At 55.1% G+C, this 19,544-nt stretch overlaps 9 protein-coding genes across 9 annotated transcripts; 3 read left to right on the forward strand and 6 right to left on the reverse strand.

The window, feature by feature from the left end:
* Positions 1 to 106: 106 nt before the first annotated feature.
* Positions 107 to 1,368, reverse strand: SETTUDRAFT_168189 (uncharacterized protein). Its single transcript, XM_008025410.1, has 2 exons — positions 869 to 1,368; positions 107 to 812 (listed from the first exon to the last, which is right to left on the reverse strand). Exons 1-2 carry the CDS (start codon positions 1,340 to 1,342, stop codon positions 171 to 173), a joined length of 1,116 nt encoding a protein of 371 aa, XP_008023601.1. The 5' UTR covers positions 1,343 to 1,368; the 3' UTR covers positions 107 to 170.
* Positions 1,369 to 1,732: 364 nt separating this feature from the next.
* On the reverse strand, positions 1,733 to 3,350 carry SETTUDRAFT_128861 (uncharacterized protein; the record flags this gene model as incomplete). The annotated part of the gene is made up of 3 exons (XM_008025411.1): positions 1,733 to 1,938; positions 1,987 to 3,009; positions 3,058 to 3,350. The coding sequence occupies 3 exons, from the start codon at positions 3,348 to 3,350 to the stop codon at positions 1,926 to 1,928; spliced, it is 1,329 nt and encodes a 442-aa protein (XP_008023602.1). The 3' UTR covers positions 1,733 to 1,925.
* A 579-nt stretch (positions 3,351 to 3,929) lies between these two features.
* SETTUDRAFT_106004 (uncharacterized protein) lies at positions 3,930 to 4,437 on the forward strand (the record flags this gene model as incomplete). Its single annotated transcript, XM_008025412.1, has 2 exons — positions 3,930 to 4,048; positions 4,098 to 4,437. Coding segments are annotated over 2 exons (459 nt in total), but the record flags the coding sequence as incomplete, so codon positions are not given.
* Positions 4,438 to 4,923: 486 nt separating this feature from the next.
* SETTUDRAFT_160148 (uncharacterized protein) lies at positions 4,924 to 5,917 on the reverse strand (the record flags this gene model as incomplete). The annotated part of the gene is made up of 3 exons (XM_008025413.1): positions 4,924 to 5,535; positions 5,586 to 5,844; positions 5,892 to 5,917. 3 exons carry the CDS (start codon positions 5,915 to 5,917, stop codon positions 4,924 to 4,926), a joined length of 897 nt encoding a protein of 298 aa, XP_008023604.1.
* Positions 5,918 to 6,573: 656 nt separating this feature from the next.
* Positions 6,574 to 7,644, forward strand: SETTUDRAFT_168191 (uncharacterized protein). The gene has a single exon (XM_008025414.1). It carries the CDS (start codon positions 6,720 to 6,722, stop codon positions 7,425 to 7,427), a length of 708 nt encoding a protein of 235 aa, XP_008023605.1. The 5' UTR covers positions 6,574 to 6,719; the 3' UTR covers positions 7,428 to 7,644.
* A 245-nt stretch (positions 7,645 to 7,889) lies between these two features.
* On the reverse strand, positions 7,890 to 9,353 carry SETTUDRAFT_46538 (uncharacterized protein; the record flags this gene model as incomplete). The annotated part of the gene is made up of 2 exons (XM_008025173.1): positions 7,890 to 8,271; positions 8,330 to 9,353. The coding sequence occupies 2 exons, from the start codon at positions 9,351 to 9,353 to the stop codon at positions 7,931 to 7,933; spliced, it is 1,365 nt and encodes a 454-aa protein (XP_008023364.1). The 3' UTR covers positions 7,890 to 7,930.
* Positions 9,354 to 10,253: 900 nt separating this feature from the next.
* Positions 10,254 to 12,765, forward strand: SETTUDRAFT_168192 (uncharacterized protein). Its single transcript, XM_008025415.1, has 2 exons — positions 10,254 to 11,227; positions 11,277 to 12,765. Exons 1-2 carry the CDS (start codon positions 10,519 to 10,521, stop codon positions 12,551 to 12,553), a joined length of 1,986 nt encoding a protein of 661 aa, XP_008023606.1. The 5' UTR covers positions 10,254 to 10,518; the 3' UTR covers positions 12,554 to 12,765.
* Positions 12,766 to 14,921: 2,156 nt separating this feature from the next.
* Positions 14,922 to 15,687, reverse strand: SETTUDRAFT_168193 (uncharacterized protein). Its single transcript, XM_008025416.1, has one exon. The coding sequence runs from the start codon at positions 15,381 to 15,383 to the stop codon at positions 15,195 to 15,197; it is 189 nt and encodes a 62-aa protein (XP_008023607.1). The 5' UTR covers positions 15,384 to 15,687; the 3' UTR covers positions 14,922 to 15,194.
* A 12-nt stretch (positions 15,688 to 15,699) lies between these two features.
* On the reverse strand, positions 15,700 to 17,569 carry SETTUDRAFT_183743 (uncharacterized protein; the record flags this gene model as incomplete). The annotated part of the gene is made up of 4 exons (XM_008025417.1): positions 17,243 to 17,569; positions 17,050 to 17,189; positions 16,143 to 16,998; positions 15,700 to 16,091 (listed from the first exon to the last, which is right to left on the reverse strand). The coding sequence occupies exons 1-4, from the start codon at positions 17,448 to 17,450 to the stop codon at positions 15,700 to 15,702; spliced, it is 1,596 nt and encodes a 531-aa protein (XP_008023608.1). The 5' UTR covers positions 17,451 to 17,569.
* Positions 17,570 to 19,544: the final 1,975 nt, after the last annotated feature.

Genomic DNA, 19,544 nt, shown 5'->3' on the forward strand with positions numbered 1-19,544 from the left:
CAGCTTTAGTGGCATCATCCCAGCTACGATGCAAAGCATTGTTTCAGAACCACAAGGCGCAATTACATTAACTTCTACGTCTGCTATATTGCCTAAATCTAAGCAGCATGGAAACATGCTCATTAAAACATGTTCTTCGTGACAAATCTTTCAAAGTGTTGGAGACGCGCCTACTGCCCCTTCTTCTCTCCTGCCTTCTTCTCCTGTTCCAAGATGTATTGCACACCCCTCTTAATACCTTCATCCAGATTAACCAGCGGTTCGTATCCCAATCGCTGTCTTGCCTTGTTGATGTTGTGGTATTTTGACATGCTGCTGTACTTTACTTGGGCCCGAGTCAGGTTTGGCTTCTTGCCCATGAGCCAAAACAGATTTTCCAAAACTGCGCCAATGGCCCACGCAACGTCGGCGCTGAGATGCCACACACTGCTCAAGGGCACCCGATCACCTGCCTCATGCCACACTTTGCGCGCAAAATCCCAAAAGTACACAGGCTGCCCATTGGTAATGAAGAAGGCTTCGCCGTCAACACGCTCGATGTCCAGGGGGATGGTGGGCAGGACTTTGTGGGTATGGAGCAGAGCGAGAACCGCGAGGACGTGACCGTGGGCGACGTTTTCGACATAGGTGAAGTCGAACAAGTTTGTGTTATCACCGACCTGGAACTTGGTTTGTCCCTTGCGGCACGCAGCGACCATCTTGGGAAGCAATTGAACATCACCCTCGCCGAAGATGCCTGCAGGACGGATGGCGCAGGTGAGGAAGTTTTCGGGATTGCGGTTGGCTTGGAGTACGGCAGTCTCGGCATATGCCTGGGCATGAGTGTTAGCAACAAACGGGTAAGTGGACAGTCAGATTATCTGCTTACTTTGGTTGTTGTGTAGTATTCGGGCTGGTCGTCACCCGTAACAAGAGGCCATCTCTCATCAGCATTGATGAGCTCTGTCTGGTGATCGAGAACGACACTGGCTGAACTCGTGTACACGAATGCCTTCACTCCAGACTCCTGTGCCGCTTGTAGCAAAACCTTTGTTCCTCCAACGTTGACCTTCTCGTGGATCTCGGGCTTCAAGTCGAAGTGTGGAGAGGCTGTGTGAATGACCGAGTTGGGCTTAATCTGGTTGAAGAGACTCTTCATCGCCGCGGCGTCAGTGATGTCGCCATCATGGTACGAAACGGTCGGGCTGGCGTGGCGATTCGAGCTGGTTCGCAAATCGAGGACCGCGATCTGTGTCTTTGGGTGACGCTTGACAATGAAGCTAACAATGTGGCTTCCCAAAAAACCGCACCCGCCAACGACGAGTACCTTTCCGAGTGACTCGATTTCTTCTGCACGCGCCATGGTGTTGGGTGTGTGGGAATAGTGCAATGGGCGGCGCAACGACTTAAGGTTTGTTTGCGGAGAGAAGTCGGTGGATCAATTTCCGCCCCAGGGGTAGTTACCGCAAGCATGGGTTGGCGGCCCCCGCAGCCCGCATGTTGCTCAGGGTCCTGGCCGTCTTGAATCGGCTTCGCTCCGCAGAAGGGTGCATGTTCGCGCTCTGCATCTACTTTCTCACAGTACCAGAAACAACGCTAGAGAGCATATTGTAGTACATTGTAGATTTGTCCTCGGTATGCGCATGTTCTACACAAGAAGCGAATTGCGCCCCCATCACAAGCGTGTACAGAGCTAATTCACGACATTTGATGCATCCACACTCGATCGGCCCTACAAAAATGCCATATTTTTATGATGAATTCGACTATCCGTGACTGACAAACGCCATACCCTGAACCGCCCATTTGCCATACGACCATGCCAAGAGCCCACGAACGCCGTGTAATGCAAGCCTTGGTCAGACTTGGGGTATCATGTAATTCCATAAGTGATGCGACCGGCCGTTAAATCAATGATCCATTCGCCCCGTTCTTTTGTTTTCCTACTAGAAGCAATTTCTATGGCGGTCAGCAAACTCTTGCGAAAGCGCAGACGAACAGACTTACTCGGCGCTGTCTTGCGCGGACCGCCTCAAGCGACGGTTGTAGAGCTTCTTTTCGTCTGGAGTACCCCAGAAAAGCTTCGCGGCCTCAGGGTTCACTAGCGTACGCGGATCGTATGCAGGCGATTCCTCCTCAATAGCCGCAATAATCGCTTCAATGTGTGATCGCATGTCGTCCTTACGCGCAGCATCGTAACAGAGGATTCCGTCGGGAGATACACGGTGGTGGTACAGAATGGGCGTTTCGAATCTCACACGCGGCAGCACATCCGGGAACTTGGGGCTGATGTAGAGTCTGATCCTGAACATGCCTCCGTCGAGGTTTGTCATCGGCCGGCCAAAGAGAACCAACTGCCATACAAACGGATTCTTGTCGACCAGATCGAGGTCCAGGGCAATCGCATCCTGCTTCTTGTATTTCTCGACAATCTGTTCGTACTGTCGCTGGAGATTGTTGGCAATGCTCATCTCTTTGTTAACAGCCGACATGCCTTCCAAGGCCCAGGACTCCATTTCCGTGTTGAGAGTCTCGAAAATCTTTACTAGACGCTCCCTAAGACTGGTGTACTGGAAGGTACCTTCCATAGTATTGCCTGGGCCTTCGAATGGCATCTTCTCGAATCGATCTCCGTCCTTGTTGTGCTTGACCGCCTCGTCGACCCGAGATAGGTAGGACTGGTAGTACCACAAGAAACGCCGCTTACAGAGATCCTGAAACGGTTCAAACGGCGCGTCATCTCTGCTGGACTGGTAGTCTTCTTCAGCGTTGTAGATTGTCACGCCAGGCCTCTGTCGGTTGATGCCCAAGTACTCCTCGAGCCGCTCCACAACCGATATGCGGAGAGATTCGTGCCGGATTTTGTCCACATATGCCTCTTGGTTCTTCTTGTCGTAGTCGGAGTTTGCGTCTTCAAAGCCGGGCTCATTCTCGTACGGGTTACCAGACATGAGGCTCTGGATGGAGATTAGGATCGATTCGAGTCCTTGTGCGGATGACCATTCTTCGCCACGCTCTCCTCGCCATGTTCTAGCGCCTGTCAGTGCTGATTCAGATGTAGAAGGTACTACTGCTTACCCAAGAATCGAAAGGCACACCTTTCCGCCAGCGTAGATGTTGGGATTGAAGCGCGTGCGCCCTCCGTTTGTAGTTATGGCCGTCACACCTGGTGCTTTGGTGGGATAGTCTCGGGTGAACTTGACGGCAAATTCGAAGAAGCCAAACTCGTATGGTGTATCGGGGGGGCCTATAATCAATGCCCGCACATGGCGCACATCGATATCGCGGCAGGCGACTGCTATCGAGAGGTCGGAGCCACGCTGGATCTCGCCCAACTCGCGGGTGATTCTAAGAATGCACTGATTCGACATGGTCCCGTGACAGCCTGCCTCCAGAGGTCTCGTATGCGGGTTGGCTGCGCGCGCTTGGGGCGCGGGGTCGGTGGGCTCGTTGAGGGCCTAGAAGAATAGCTAATAGAGGTCTCTTGGTGTCTTCGTACTGCAAAGTGACGAACCACCAGGAATGCGGGCGCTCAGACGCCTTCGGGTTGGGGTACCGACGGTCGAATGTGGGAACCGGGGAATGATCGAGAGCCGTGTGACGTTGTTACTTGAAGTGGTTGAAGGGTTGGTTTGCGAGAACGTGAGGAAGAAGCAGTTACCGTGTGAGCGGCCTCAGAAGTCTAATAGGCAACAGTGGAAGAGCTTGCAAGCAGGCCGTGGACGGTTGGGTTGTCCAGGCAAGCAAGCAGGCAAGCGGGCAGGGCTAATGAAACCCTAGCTCTGGCTGCAGGGAGGTGCATGTGGAGGGGCAGAATCCGTCACCGCTCACGGAGCCCGAGCCGCAACACCACGCCGTCACTGTCGCGATAGGGAGCCAGTGCGATTGGGTCTGCAAGATGTACGGTCCTAGCCTTGTATCTGGGAGCTCCAGCTAACCGCCGCAGGGTTGTCTTTGCGCTCTTCATCATCAGCAAATCGGGGGGTCTCATCTACAACCGCGAGTTTCACTCGGGCATGAGCAAGCTCAGCAGCAATGACTACCTCATGCTAGCCGGATCGTTCCATGGGTTAGCCTCACGGAAAATACACTCGCTTCCCTGCTAATAGCACATGCAGAATGCACGCCATCACCGCCCAGCTGTCTCCTATCCCCCCCGCTCGCGCACCCCCTCCCTCGGCTACCACTCCAAACCTCCAAACCTTCCCAGTCCGCGCAACCGGTATCGAAGTACTGGAGAGCTCTCATTTCCGCATCCAATGTTTCCAAACGCAAACCGGAGTCAAGTTCCTGCTGTTCACTGAGCCGCAACAACCGAACGTAGACACCATGATGAAGAAGATATACGAGTTGTATGCCGACTACGTCATGAAGAACCCATTCTACACTGTGGAAATGCCAATTCGGTGCGACAAGTTTGACCGGGGGCTGGATGGATTTGTAAAAGTTAGGGGGTGAGGACGACGCAACCTATAGAAACATGGATGACCGCGGGACACGGAATGAGGGACGGTGTGCGCCTGCAGTTGGGTATACATTGCCGTACAAGAAGCGCCCAGTATTCACGCTCGCCCCGCGCGCATAACATGCGCCTGGGAGCGTGGGAGCCAAGACAGGCTGCTGAGCTTCAAAGCAGCGCCCTCGAAGCTACTCTGTTCCGAACGACTCCGCGTGTTATGAGGGGCGTCGACCCCAACAATAGCGTCGCCTGAATGAGGATGTCCATGCCCGGGAAACGAATCTTCAACATATTGGTTACATGGTTGCGCCAGCCTAAGCAGACTGCCAAGGTCATTACTTGTTTCATTCATCCATCCGTGTCAGATGTGGTAGACACTAGCTTTAGTCATACAGTAGACGCCGTAGATGCTCTGGCCTTGTCGAAAGGCTCCATACACAAGCTATGCCAAATGCGCCTTCACGTAGTGCAATGCTTGCCTGGGCTCATGCCGTATCCATCTTGTCCGCATCGTCGTCCTTCTTCTTGTCCTTGCTGCCACTTCCGCTAGGTTGACCGTGACTGTCTAGCAGTGGTTGCTTCTCATCGCCCTCAGCAACAGGCTCCAGCTCCGATTTGCCCTCCGCAGCTTCCTTTGCCTTCTTGTCCTTCTCCTGCCGTGCCTTTTCTTCTTCAAAAGACATCCTGAGCGCAAGTGCAAGTTCGGGATCGACTGAAGGGTCTACTCCAAACTCGAAGTCGTTGCCGCCCGACGGACCGCCGCCACCGCCCGAACCGTTGTCGCCTCCAGCGTTAGATGCGCCTTCTCCGCCAACTATAGGTGTGGTGATTAGCGAATCGCTGAGGAGGTTTGCGCTGGGTGGAATGATGGCCAGGTGGGAGCCCTCGGCGCTCTGTACGTTCTCGCTGAAGGCCTGGAGTTTCCGCGTGGTGTCGTCACTCAGTTCGCCGAATGCGATGATGTCGATGCTGATACCGCTCTTCTTCATCTTCTTTGCCAGCTTGACTAGGTTCTTCTCGTCTTCTTCGATGGGACTGCAGTTGAACATGACTATCCGCTGCTTCTGCGACTTGTTCTGCCTGTGCTTGAGGGCCAACTGTGCGCCTTTGTTAGCCGGGGTTCCTTCAAGCTCGCCGAGTAGCGTACCGCCGCCACGTTGATGCCCGTGACGAAATGTGAGCTGCCCTTTATCTTTGTCCTGTGCAGTCCATCAAGCACTCTGCCAATGTCGGTTGTCAGCGTCGTGAGGATCTCCGGCGTGTTGCCTCCCATGCTCATCAGGCCAACAGAAGACTCTGGATTCGCGCCGGTCTTGGCAGAGAAGATCATGTTGACAGCATCCTGTTGTGCCTCCCATCGTGAGGGTACGTAATCGCCGTTCCGACTAGCTTCGCTGTTGTCAACACTGCAATAGTTAGTAGAGAGACGCGTGGGGTGCAGAGAGAGACATACACGATCATAGAAGCTTCCAACACCATCTTGAATGCGAGTTGTCGAGGTGCCGAAGTGATTGTCTGGGGGAGTGGGTTAGGCTGGTGGTAACGTTATGCTGCTGAGCTCAGGTCGCCGCAGCGGAGGACGGAGGCTGGTGAGCAAACCGCCGAGGTCACGTGGAGACGAGCAGCGTCGGTGTACGGGCACTCAGTGGGCGGGAGACCGTGCGCGCGTACATGAGAAGACATGACTCGTAACCCAATCATGGTAATGGAAGCATTAATCGTAGGTTTGTTTATTTGCGAGATACATCTTGCTGTGCGCAGCCGTCTGCAGCAAAGCTTGGTGTCTGAATTGGTCTACAGAGCTGTATTTCTCTCTCTCAGACTTGGCATAGAGAGGAGCCTGGCCATGGGAAGAATTGCTGCTCGCATGGTTGCGCGACCTTGGCGCTTGCACACCAAGATCCTCGCCAGACACCCATCCCTCCTTCCCCCCAACATCCCACTTGAGATCCAGAAACTGCAACTACAACCACCACCACCCACCACCACGCGCGATTGTTCGGAATCCCTTGCAAACTGTTGCAAGAGAACTGGATAGTCTTTGTACGCTTCTTCTCACGCTAAATCCACTTTTCCAGTGTCATCGTCGCGGTTTCGCGCGCGTTGTTTACTCTCTGCATTTTGTATCTGGGAGACGCAGCCTCAAGCACAACCGCGACGCCAGGTCTGTCAAGACTCATTGGACGTCCTCTCAGAGTCTGCAGCAAGTCACCAACACCTCTGTCCATCCCGGTACCAATTCAACACTGGCGGCTATCCACGCGTTGTTTATACAGCGATCATGACCAACATTACCGACGGGATTTCGGCCGAGGCCAAGGCCAATATGCTTGCGAACCTGCAAATCGAAATCGACTCGCGCATAGAGAAGCTGCGCGCCCAGTGCGATGCACAATGTGCGAGCATGCAGTCGCGCCTCGAGCGACGCGTCAACCGCATCCCGGTCGTGACGCGCCAAACTATACTTGCGGACCTCCTCAAGGCAGCAGCGCCAATTCAACCGGTGGCCGCTCCTGCTCCACCAGCAAAGGCGACTGCGACTGCGGCTACTGCTCCTGCTGCCACGACTACAAAGAAAGCAGTCAACACTGGCACTGGCACCTTTGGACGCAAACCCCGCAAAGCCGCAACCAGCAATGTCAGCACATCTTCGACAAGACCCGCATCGTCCCAAGAAGAGCGCGCCAAGCCCACGACCAAAACCACAAAGCCTACTCCAGCATATGCCAAGGCGACCAAGACGACACGGTCGAAGAAGCGCAGCAGTGATGAAATGTCTGGCGAGGACAAGGAGAACTCGGAACAACTGCCTGTACCCAAGAAGCGCACGAGGACTGTGGGTCAGAAACCAGCAGCGGCGCCTGCCCCCGCCGCGCGCTCGACGCGTGCTGCATCTCGGACCAAGCCTGGTGCTGGACAGGTACTCTCACCCAAGACCAATGCTGCCAATGCGCGCAAGCCAGCTGCGCGTAACGCCCGGCCGCGGTAGCGCCCTTAAACGGACATGATTACCCAGCATTGTTTAATTGGCGTTTGATACCCCCCCCCCTCGTTTTGTTGCATCTGGGTGGAGTTTGAGGTGGTCTCTCTCTCTCTTTTTTTTGTTTTGATCTGGTGGGCTATCAGTTGAGTTGACCCGTGGCTTGAATGACAGAGTGCCATTGAGTTCCAGCCGCCCGAAAAGGGAAGGCTCTCGTGGGATTTCCTGAACACAGCCGGGTGGATGCAGCTGGTGGCGTGGCAGGTGTTTTTGTTTCTTGACTTGAGGTTGAAATGGTCTGGCTAGGGATGTGATGTTGCAGGCGCTTGGTTTGGATTTGAATTGCGACGCAAGTCTGGCACGTTAGGATAAGAAGCAATGAATCATGATGTCACTGTTGCCCATTGCACGATGAGAAATGGTGATTTGAGCCAGACAACTTGAGAGAAAAAGCATAGATTGATTGGTAACAGGGTTAACTTTTGTCGTTTCTGGTCGTTGATCAAGCAACCTCAATCCCAACCCATGACGGCTTCTTCAACAAGCGGCCTAATGGCTTTGCGGCCAGCATTGGATGTGTGTACCCAAACCATTTGTCTCGGCGCGAGTTCATCGGCCCGATGCCATGGCTGGAAGTCAATGTCGAGGCCATTGTTTTCCATGGCCTCCTTGACCACGGCAAACAGCGAGTCGGCTTGGTCCTGGTCGATGCGCACGTCATCTCTAACAACAAGAACGACCTCGCGAATCTTCTCCTTGGTGCCGTCTTTGTAGCTCTTCTTGTACTTGTTGACTGAGACGGAGACATCGACGTCGGCCTGGGCGGTCCACGCGGCGTGTACTGCAAACCAGTCTTTACATGTGTGTGTTAGTTTGGCTGTGTCGTTGAACACGCGAGAATATTTTCTTACCGAATAGCTCTTGGAAGTCGGTCTTGAGAATCTGCTCGTCCATGGAGTATGGGATAGAGGCAAAGCCGACGCTTACGGTGGGGGTGCGCGGAGAAGGCGTGTCGATGACGTCGGACTTCCAGTCGCGGCGCAGCAGGTCGTACAGGTTCAGATGGTCAATGTCCTTTTGCGCCTTGGAGAGCTCGTCGTCGAGGTCCTCCATGATGTCGTCCAAGTCTCGTGCCCTCCAGTTGCTACGTGCAAGGATGCGCCGCGAAGTGTCAATGTCGGCTTTGGTGGTCTTGTCGTTGGACAGACCGCCCGAGTCAATGGCAATGGCGCTGAGGATGAGCTCGAGGAGCTCATGAGGCATGTGGTATTCTTGGTCCAAGCTTTCCAGCTCGTCGAGCATCTGACGGGCGACAATGGTGGTGCAGCTCGCCGTCGTCTCGAAGATACGAGGCTCAGCGTCCGGAGCGGTGCCGCGGTCCTTGTGGTGGTCGAAGAGGCTCACAATCTTGGCCTGGGACCATTTCCGGAGGGGGGCGTTGTGGTCGACCAGCACAATGCCCTTGAGCTTGGTGCTCAGCGTCTCTGGGTCCTCGGGCAGCTCATCCAAAGTCAGTAGGTCTTCATGGCCGCGCGTCATTTGAGAGTTGGCCAGTGCCAGCTTGTTCTCGGGCCGCAGGTCGAGGGCGTGCGAGGGCGTCTGCAGCAGGGCAATGGCCTTGACGGGGTTGGACGAGTTCATGGTGGCATGCTCCAAATGGTATGCCCAAGTCAGCGCTGCCGTCATCGAGTCGAGGTCACCGCCCTCATTGCCTTGGACCAGAATCCAGTCGGACTCTTTTCCAGCCTGCCAGTCAATCAAAAACTCCTTCTTGGTCTGGCGGCTCCATTCGCTGAAGTGGCCGACGCCCAGAGTTTGGGCGGATTGCTTGGCCGACGCGTCGAGCAGTGGGTGCTGGGATGCGGCGCGCTGAGGCATTGCAGCGGCACGACCAGCGGCCAGGAGGGTGGGGAGGAGGGCGCGAATGGGCTTCATGGCGCAGGGAGATGGGAGAGGATGGAAGCAGCAGGAGGCGGAGGAAGAAGAGACACGAGAGAAAAGGAAGACGCCATGTTGCGGCGGCTTGGAAGCGTGTGGTGCTTGAGGTGCGCGCATCCAAGTGGCAGGGGAGCCACCTTTGCGTCACAGCCATGGCCCAAGCGCGGGTGGCAGCGAGTTGGACTTGCATGTGCATGCACGTGTGTGTTTCAGCCCTGCGGCGGCCTTTTCCATTGCCATGTGGGCAGAAGTGCGCCAGCCCGCCATGTCGACGCGCACCGCGATGCGGATGCGGATGCGGCTTTGGCGTTGGCTTTGTGTAGCGCCTTTGCCTTTGCCGTCGTGCTCTAGCCGGTTCCCTGCGGACATGACGGGGCGCGTGGCGGCTGTCCGACGGCCGCCTGTGCCTGTCGTGGTGGCCGGAACTGGGGCCGCCGGGGGATGGGCTCGAGGGGCCGTCGTCTGCTGGCCTGTGTTTTAGGGATCCGTGTCCGATAGGGTATGGATGGCTGTGGGTGCTGCAAGTCTACATGTAAGTGTGGGTGGGTGGCTGTGGATGGACGAGAGGGCCGTCGCAACTAGTCGTGTCCATATACTATGTGCATGTATGAGGCCCTTGCAATTCTCGCTGCGATTCTCGGCCATGCAGTGCCCATGCCGACTCCCCACACTGCCCTCCCATATTATGACGCAATGCTGAGTGGCAGCCGTGGTCTGGGCGCGGGCCGTCTCCATATTGCCTATATACGCAGAGCGTGTCGACAGCGTTTCGCACCAGCCGGAGTGGCTGAGCGGCGAGGGGGGCGCCCCAGCTAAGCATGCACAGGTGCGCGCTTAACTTTGCGCCTCACCCTCCGTCTTGCACACGACTCACCTACTTTTTCTCGCGCTCCCCTTCGTCCAGTAAACTCGTCCGTGCCAGCGCTGCTCTTTTCCCGTCATGGCATCCACCTAGCCCGATCGCTGCCCAGGGATCGCCCATCTGCAGGCTAACTGCTGACTGAACTGTCGACTGGCTGGTCGCCGGTTGCGACCGGACGCCTGCAGGCTTAGAAAGCACCATCTGTGCGCCTCCACTACCCCAACGGCGCTCCCTCGCTACACCTATTATCCACGCCCTTTGTCCCTCCGGGGAGAAGCTACTGTTCGCACCTGCTCAACCATGGATCGCCAGCAGCATGAGCCCGCCCACCGCCCGGCGTCGTCGGCCACGACCACGACGACCACTACTACTACTACTACCACCACTGCTGCGCCACACACAACCACCACCACCACCACCACCCACCATCCCCCAGCCCAGGGGACTACCCACGTCCAGTCTGGGCCCGACTCGACAACCGTCCTGCACCCTACCGTTACTACCACCAACCGCACATCGTATCCTTCTGCCTCTCAATCACGCGCCTTTCATGAGCCTCCAGACACGCGGAGAACACGCAGTTCCTCCATCCGCATACGAAGGCCCTCACATCAACCAAGCCTCCAGAGCCTGCAGCCCATGCAAGAAGCCGCTGCTGCGCCCACTCCTGCCCAAGCGCAAATGTCGGCCGCCAACGATGCATGGCAAGCTGGTCGAAGACGAAGCAGCTCGGAGCCGCGCCCACTCCCGCAGGCCATGTTCGCCGACGATGACCTGCGACGCCAGTCGACAATAGCACATGGCCATCTGCAGCCATTGTACGAAGGTCGCGTCCAGGGCGCGGATTCTAGTCCTGGCAACGGCTCCCCGGCGCCTCGCGACCGCAACAGCGTGCGAAGAAGTGTCGTTCGCTCATCTTCGGCATTCCATATACGCCGGAGCCAGAAAACGCAAAATCAAAACCAAAACATGATGGGGGAGAATGTCATCGACGTGCTCGATGTCATTGGTAAGTACCCGCGTAGCTCTTCACTACTGCATGCTAATGCCGCCCATAGACCCTGAGGTATCTACCCTCACCACTCTGAATAATGTGCAGAACTCGCTATTTCTGCCCAACCTGCCCTGGCTCTACAACCGCCAGCCGACGTACGACCTTGGCCCGTCTTCGTCGTCTGATTCGGATGAAGAAATGGGCGTCGCGAGAGGGCCAGGCGGCGAAGAGGACCCGCTTGCACAAATGACGCAGCCAGGCGAGGCTGAGCATGCGCTGCGTGACGACCATGGCCAGTTGCGACGTCAAAACTCAATCGACTCGATTCTGTCCACCATGGAGGAAGGCCCAGGCCACCACTATGCCGTGCTACCTCATGGTGCGTCCTTGCAAGGGTGGTCAGACGAAGAAAAGGCCGCTCTCGATGACCATGTGCGCCATCTGCTTCACTCACGACGCGCAAGATTCAAGAGGACCATGAAGGGCTTCGGACGCTATGTTCGCAATCCTCTGGGCTTCATTGTCACTCTGTACTTCTTCCTCATCACCTTTTGGGGAGCTGCATGGGTCCTCTTTCTCATCGGCTGGATCTATGTCGGCCACCGACAGGATTACTTTGTCGAAATCTGCGACCAGATCCTTACCGCTCTATTCTGCGTCGTGGGAATTACCATGTTCCCCTTTCGCTTGGTCGACACGTACCACATGGCTTTTGTCGCTTACTATGCCCACAAGACTTGGAGACTACGCAAAGAAAGGGGCCTGCAGGATTTGAAAGACCACAACGAGTTGCCGGTTATGCCCCGTTCTTCTGCCTGGGAGACTGGGGAAGCCGAGCAGGAAGGTGTAGAGCTGCCAGTCCTGACTGCCGAGGAGCAAACCAAACTCGAACACCACCAGGCAAAACTGGCCAAATCGCATACATTCTACCGCCCCCACGAAACCTATACCCATCACGCCTTTTCTATCAGACTGCTCATCACCATCATTGTCCTGCTCGACTTCCACTCCATGTTCCAATGCGCACTGGGTGGCACCACGTGGGGCATCTACTACAAGGATCGACCCAAAGAAGTCACTGCCATTATCCTCAGCTGCAGTCTTACCTGCAACATCACGGCCGGCATCATCATTGGGCGAGGCGATGTGCGCAGCCGCAAGAAGCTCGTCGTGGAGCAGATGCTGCGCCAGGAAATGACGGAAGAAGCCCTGAAGAAGTTGCGAAAAGAACGCGGTCTCAAGGCAAAAGGCCTCATGACGAAGAAGCAGAAGAAGATGATGCAAAAAGAAATGGGCGAGCAACCCAAGAATCCGCTAGATACCATCCTACACCGGGGTTAGACTTTGATGTCATTCATGTTGATAGTATTGTTGTCGTCGTTGTTTGTTTGTATGAAAACGAGAAAAGATTGTATGAAACAAGTCTTTGTGTCTCCTGATGGATAAGAATTTCATACTATATACCCTTTTTCTTGTAAATGGCGCGATGACGCAGCCATGGCTTTCCGTTTTTTTTTCCTCTTAAACGAAAGAACCAAGAAAAATAATAATACCTCACTGGCTTACTCTTCTCATTCCATTTTGCATGCTTACATGTATTGATCAACACACCGAATCTCACCTTTTTTTTTCTTTCTTTCATTTCAAAATTTGTGATTATGTCGCTCATTTTCTCTCGCTATGCCTTCCCCTTTGTTTGTCCCCCCTCCCATGGTTCCCACCCGTCGACAACGATGATACCTGTTCGAATAGCTCCCCCCCCCCTCAAAAAAAAAACCACGCGCAGATACGAGAGAGCTGAAAAAAGGCTCTCTCAGGGAATTTCGGCCTAGTCTGACTCATCTGCAAATGACGATGAGACGGAGGCAGAGTCAGGGACGGGGAGTTAGGGGAGCGAGCTAAGGGTAGGGTAAGGGGGGGAAGGGGGGGGGAGGCAAATTGAAAAATAATACCGTAGCAGTATACACCTAGTAGCAGTAGTAGTAGTAATAACTAAACTAGTAACCAAGGGTCCCTCTTTTCTTTTCTTTTTTTTCCAAGGGAAAACACCATCTCAAGGAAACAAGGAACATGCCTGTAAACCAGGACAAAAAAGAAACGTATAATTTGGAGAAGAAGAGAAAGAAAAAAAAGGAAAACTGGGCACAGGACCCCACACATACTTGGATACATTACTTGTTGGAACTATATAGGTGTAGGGAAAATGGCTGATTGGGATGGACCTGGATGGGTGGATGGATGGATGGATGGATGAATAGGTTGTAATAATTAAACAGATCAATAATCAAGGACATGGGGGAAAGGAAATGCTGTTTATAGAGGGACGTGGTAAAACAATGCAAGTAAGTAACATTGTTTACATCTACGTAGATATATATGTAGCATGAAGCTGATCGAGAGAGAGAGAGAGAGAGAGAGAGAGAGAAGCCACACATATCCACATACCCACATACATACAAAGATACAGAGCCCCCCCCACCCCTTCCAAGCCACGAGCCAAATCCAGCCACGTGTTACATGCACACATGCACATATGCATACAAGCTCCAAAGCCCACACTCGGCCACCCGGCACGCAAACTTGCCGTCTTCCGTTGGCCAAAAGGCGCAGCGGCGGCGGCGGCGGCGGCCAGGCACGTGGGATTTTCTTGTTTTTTTGCTGTCTACTGTGCTGACCTCCCCCCCTTGTTCCTTATCCCTTGTCCCTATCCTTATCCCTATCCTTATCCTGTCCTGTCCTGTCTTGTTAATACACCCCCGACCCCCCCCCCTTCTCCGCCGCCGTCCCCCAGTTCGCATTTGTCTAGACCGGCGATCCCTCTTTTACTGTACGTACCTATGTGTTTGCCGGTGCGTGCGTGTGTGTGTGTATGGCCTGTGCTCTGCGTGTGTGTGTGTGTGTGTGCGTGCGTGCGTACGGCGGCGACGGCGTGCGGCGGCAACGGCAACATCCGATGCATCATGCGCCGTATTCTATCTATCTATCTATCTATCTATCTATCCATACGCGTCCTACCCACAGTCTTGCCACGATGTGTATATGAGATGGATAGATAGATAGATAGTACATGTAGTAGTATGAAATAGACGAGGGAACAAGGACAAAGGAAACATGTTTCCCTTTCCCCCCCTCTCTCGCTGACCCCCGCGTTTACTCATAAAACCCCCCCCCCAAAACACAACAAGCATGAGACATGCTGGCGCCACAAAACACGGGGGAGGCGGAGGCGGAGGCGAAGGAAGGGGAGGGGAGCGGGGCAGGATTTCGGTTCGGTTCGGTTCGGTCGCGCGCGCGCGCACATACACACAAACACACGCCCACACCAACACATGCTCTGCGCTGCGCTGTGCTACTGCTGCTGCTGCTGTGCACATACGCATTACCTTCCTCGCTTGCTTTGCGGCGCGACGATCCGGGGACTCAATTTGTGGGAAGGGGGCAAAAACAAAGAGAGCGCCGCCTTTACGTGGAGAACCAAGTCAGTATCAGTATCCCTTGGACTAATCATTCAGTCAGACTGTCTGTAGGGAGGGAGGGGTGTTTTGAGTGAGCTGTGAGTTATCTGTCATGCCACACGTGTGCAAAGGAACCCCCCCCCCCAATCCCATGCATGCATTGACAAATCTAATTTTGATGTTCTACTAATGTACAGTAAGTAAGCGCCTCTCTTTCTCCCTTTTTTTTCTGCACATAGTAGATTCCCGCTTGGTTCAGCACAAGAAAATGAAAAAAAGATAGAGAAAAAAAATTGCGCATGCATACACACACGTGCTTCCTTGATAAAATAAAATTGTATCAAGGTAAAATCGAAGGACGCCTGCATCATACTTCCCCTCATATATAAGGGGGGAAATGCCGATACAGTAGTAGAGAGAAAATAGTAAGCAGATAAATCAACAAACCGCCCGGAGAAACGGTCATGAACACCCTGAGCCTATCATCCAGGCAATGCGAACTTGATAGTATCCTTCCTTGTCACATACTACAGGTAAAAGCCACTCAACTCCTTTTTCTTTTTCTTGTTTTTCTCCAACATGCCCCCAGCAAGAGGCCGCCCGTGCTGTCGAGCACGTGGGGTATAAACCTCTTCCCCTAAAGCCCCACACACCCCTACGCTCACGTAGATGTGAATAGGCACCATGCAGAAGATTGAAAACGCCACAAAGGCCATTCCGTAATATTTTTCCCGTGCTGAAAAAAAATGTCATGAACCGCATTCCAAGGTAATCAGAACCGTGTTCGGGGGCTCAATTAGTCACAGGTCGACGGAAACGTATATCCCTGCCGGTAGTATAACTGCAGAACACACCCGCTTCGAGTCCCTCGCTGGACAAGAACAACAAATGAACAAAACAAAGAAGATGAAGATGCGGCACACGATGCGTGCTCGAGTCTGAGCCGATGTCAACAACGGTATGCCCAGAGACAAGCTGATGAGCTTTCCACACTCCTCTTAATTTCAGTCGAAGAACAAATGGGGGTTTTTTTTAGCGATGCGAGTGTTCGTATGGTCGCATTCCACCAAATTCAACACCTTGCATGGCAGTCGCATGCTGTGGTGCCCACGAAGCTGCTGGTTGTGGTGGTGGTGGGGGGTGAGGCTGTTGTTGCTGTTGCTGTTGTAGGGGAGGAAGCACGTTGCTGCCCGAGCCTGGTGTTGTAGGATGCCCTTGCGCCAAATGACCCGTCATGCTTCCGTAGACGTGCGGGCTGCTGGGGTCAACACGACGAAGAGCGTTCCAGACGGCAGTCAACTCAGAACGTAGTAGCTCATTTTCTTCTTGCGCTCGGCGGCAATATTCAGCGTCAGGGCGCAGACGACTAATTTCCTCGCGGGCGTTCTGGTGTGCTCTGGTGAGGTTTCGTATGTACTCAATGGCTGGTATAGCGTGTTAGAACAGCGTGGGCAAGCGGACGAGACAAATGTCACCTTTTGTAAGTATCTCCCATTTGCTCGACTTGCTACCGGGAGAGTTGGGCAGAATGTTGTTCAGGTCGTCAAACAGAGTTTTCATCTCGCTTCGGCGCTTTCTTTCGGCCATCTTGTGGCTGACACGAAGCTCGGGGGTTCGACTGTAGCTTCCGCTGCCGGGCGTCAAAGGATTCGTAGGGTCCACGTTCTGCAGGGTTGTGACGCTGCGGTGTTGCATCGAGTGATGATGTGTACTTGGAATGTCTGGGCCAGTCAGTGAATCTGATGTCGTATACAGGCCGGGTTGCATGCCATCATCTAGTCGTTGGTCCAGCTGTGGCTGGCCTGGGTGCAAGCGCGAATCAGTAGTATATATACTACTATTGATTGACGTGGCAATGCTATTTTGACGCGAGGGAACATTTGAGCGATCTATGCTAGACTCACCACTGCTTGATGCTCTTTTGTCTTCATGTTCAAAATCGTCGGCCGGAAAGGCCCAGGCGAATCCCTTGGTTGGTGCTGAGGCCGTTGGATCGGGTGCGCCAGACACACATCGCGGATTCGGAGTAATCACAGGAGCGCGTCGCGGAGGGTGATTGGCACGCGGGCCGTTACGATTGGGCGATAGAGGAGAAGTGCCATTGGGGCGACTTTCCGAACTCGAGATGCCGCGTTGCTGCTGAAGATTGGACACAAGCGAGGCTCGGGATGCATTTTGGCTTTCGTACGGCGACTGGGGATGGATGCTGAGGTGGCCCATGCCGACATTCATTCGGCTGTCTACACTGCTGCGTCGGGACTCGAGATGTGAGCTAGCGTCGACACTTAGTCTGTTGTCAAACCCTTGGTTGAGTGAGGGCAAAGCACTTGGCTGTTTTCCATGTTAGACAAAACGGTGAGACATTGCTATGGAAAAACGTACCTGAGACGACTGAGAGAAGCCAGAAGGATATCTCGCTGACGATGGCGTCTCTGGTATTGAGGCACGCGAAGGAGAGTCGTCTGAGGGGTTCAGGAGCGTTTGCACCTGGAGGCCCATATGTTGAGAGACTGTAGACGAGTCTGGCAGCACGTTAGGACAACGTGTAGGTGACAGGTGTGCTGTGTGTACTTACGTTTGCTGGGGGCAATGGACCAATTGCCCGAGTCACGAACTTCTCTGCTCTCTGGCGGCTGCTTGGACTGCTGCCCTGGGCTTTGGTCGGCCGTGGACAATCCGTTGGTGAGAGAGGACAGCGGTGGCAGCGACTGTTGGCCTTGGGGCATTTTACCATGCGGCACACCGTTGCCATGCTGCGCTCGCGGTTGAGCAGCTGAATCCATGGCAGGAGGATTTGCTCACGAGCAACCAGCTTAATAACCGTGGACAGTCGGGCGTCGGTGGTAGCGATATGATTTTCTCGGCACGTAATGGATTACAAGAGAAATTGAAGACGAGGGCCGTGGGCCAATAGGGAGGCGGAAAAAGGAGGCTGTAGTTGCAACGGTAACGGCTCAGGGCAGGCAGGATCCGTGGTCGTGAGCAAAGGGCCCGTGAGCAGCAATAGAAGGACAAGAAGGAACCGAGGTCCAGGGCCGACAAAGGGCACCGGCGTGGAGCAACGGTGTTGAGGCAAGGCGCGGGGCGTGAGGTGGGAAAGCTGGTCCGTCTATGCAAGGCACGACTGCTGTCATCCCGCCGCCCCCATCTCCCATCCTCCTCTTCGCCCTCGCCCTCGCCCTCGTCCCCGTTCCCGTCCTCCCCGGCCTCCCCGTTCTCCTCCTCCTCCTCCTCTTCTTCTTCTTCTTTGCTGCTACTGCCCGTCCCTCCTTGGTCGCTTCGTCTTCGTCTTCGTCTTCGTCTTCGTCTTCGTCTTCGTCTTCGTCTTCGTCTTCGTCTTCGTCGTCTTCTTCTTCTTCTTCTTCTTCTTCATCTTCATCTTCACCTTGTTCTTCTCCTGCTGCTCTTCTGCTCGCCGTCGTTTTCTCCGTCCTCTTCTCCGCGACATGCCCGAGGCCTGGTTGTCTGCCCTGTGTCCCTGACCTCCGGGTGCCTTCAACTGTCCCACGCGCGCACAGGAGACCCAGAATCTGCTAGTCGCGTGTGTGAGATTTTCTTTTTCTCTTTTTCTTCCCCCCTCACGCCGCACCTCGTCGCAGGAGGCCTAGTCTGACTGCGCTCTCCGTGTGTACGACAGCTGCTCCACGTCACCCAGCTACTCGTTCGGCGTCTTCTTCTTGCTCGAGCGCCAGCCACGACGCCTCGCTTGACGCCTGCGTGGTGCATCCCCATCTCCACCGTGCCCATTCTAGATCCTGCCATCGGCACGTCGTGCACCAATTGGCCTGGGGCACAAGCTGCGACGGCCGCCCAGCAAAACAAGACGACCATTGCACCCGCGTCTCCTTGAGGGGGCGTACCGCATTCGCTGCGTCTTCGTGGCAGGCCTGCTTCGGCAGCATTGCTTTCTTTTTGTCGGCCCTGGTGCTGCTCCTGCTCCTGCTCCTGCTCCTACTCTTGACTGCAACAGGTGCTCTTGACGTCGCCCGCCGACTGCATTCTTCTTCTCCGTCTTCGTCTTTCTCACCGCCGCCGCCGCCGTCGTCATCGTCGTCGACGCTGCGCACGCTTGCCGTGTTCGCGCAGCCTGGCGTGTCTCGTCGCATCACATCGCGTCGCATCGCACCTGCCTGCCTGCCTGCCTGCCTGCCTGCCCTCTGAGCCGTGGACAGTCTTGGCATCCATCTGGCCCGCCCCACTTCATCGCCTGCCATCGTCTCTTTGGAGGAGGAGCGACTACCATCCCGTGCCTCCACCACCAGGCCCTCGCCCCAGACAGTTCCAAGGACGATGGGGGGGGGCAGCACAACAAAGCAGCGGGCAGCCGGCGGTCGGGGGTCGGGGAGCTATGTACGACAGTTTCTCTCTCGCGCGCGCTCTCTCAGAAGGGGCCTTGCAGAGGGCGGAGGAGGTGCGGCGGAACAGCAGAAGGCTAAAGGGCAAGGTTGCGTCGCCAGCACGTCGGCAGGGCCAGGGAGCAGCCAATTAATGTCGAAGCTGGCGCCCAGCGGACGAGCGAGCCACACGTGGGAAATCGTTCAATCGAGGCCTCGTGTATCTCAGCAGCCGGGCTAGCGGCGGCTAGCTGCACTTTAATATGGGCACCCTGGAGCTGCGCGTGAACTGGTGCCCGCGCTACAGACGGGCCCTCGAGCCCAAGACAAGACGGCGGCGGTGCAGATGACTCGGGGCAGGGCCTACGCGTCGCACCCTCTCTTGGCCTTGCCTTGTCTCACTTGGGCTGCTCGACGCTGGCACTGGCACTGGCACTCTCGACTGCGATGCGCTGCGCTGCGTTGCGCTGTGTGGCTCTCTGCATTCATCGTGGCCGCCGCCGCCGCTCGACACCCCCACCCCCACCACCACCACCACCACCA

Source organism: Exserohilum turcica, assembly GCF_000359705.1.
Source record: "Exserohilum turcica Et28A unplaced genomic scaffold SETTUscaffold_14, whole genome shotgun sequence".
Lineage (NCBI taxonomy): Eukaryota > Fungi > Ascomycota > Dothideomycetes > Pleosporales > Pleosporaceae > Exserohilum > Exserohilum turcicum.

Coding starts and splice junctions, on each gene's coding strand:
- SETTUDRAFT_168191 (XM_008025414.1), top strand. CDS start 6,720: ATGACCAACATTACCGACGGGATTTCGGCCGAGGCCAAGGCCAATATG.
- SETTUDRAFT_168192 (XM_008025415.1), top strand. CDS start 10,519: ATGGATCGCCAGCAGCATGAGCCCGCCCACCGCCCGGCGTCGTCGGCC. Junction 11,228..11,276: donor CGACGTGCTCGATGTCATTG/GTAAGTACCCGC, acceptor TGCCGCCCATAG/ACCCTGAGGTATCTACCCTC.
- SETTUDRAFT_168189 (XM_008025410.1), bottom strand. CDS start 1,342: ATGGCGCGTGCAGAAGAAATCGAGTCACTCGGAAAGGTACTCGTCGTT. Junction 813..868: donor AATACTACACAACAACCAAA/GTAAGCAGATAA, acceptor ACTCATGCCCAG/GCATATGCCGAGACTGCCGT.
- SETTUDRAFT_168193 (XM_008025416.1), bottom strand. CDS start 15,383: ATGGCCTTTGTGGCGTTTTCAATCTTCTGCATGGTGCCTATTCACATC.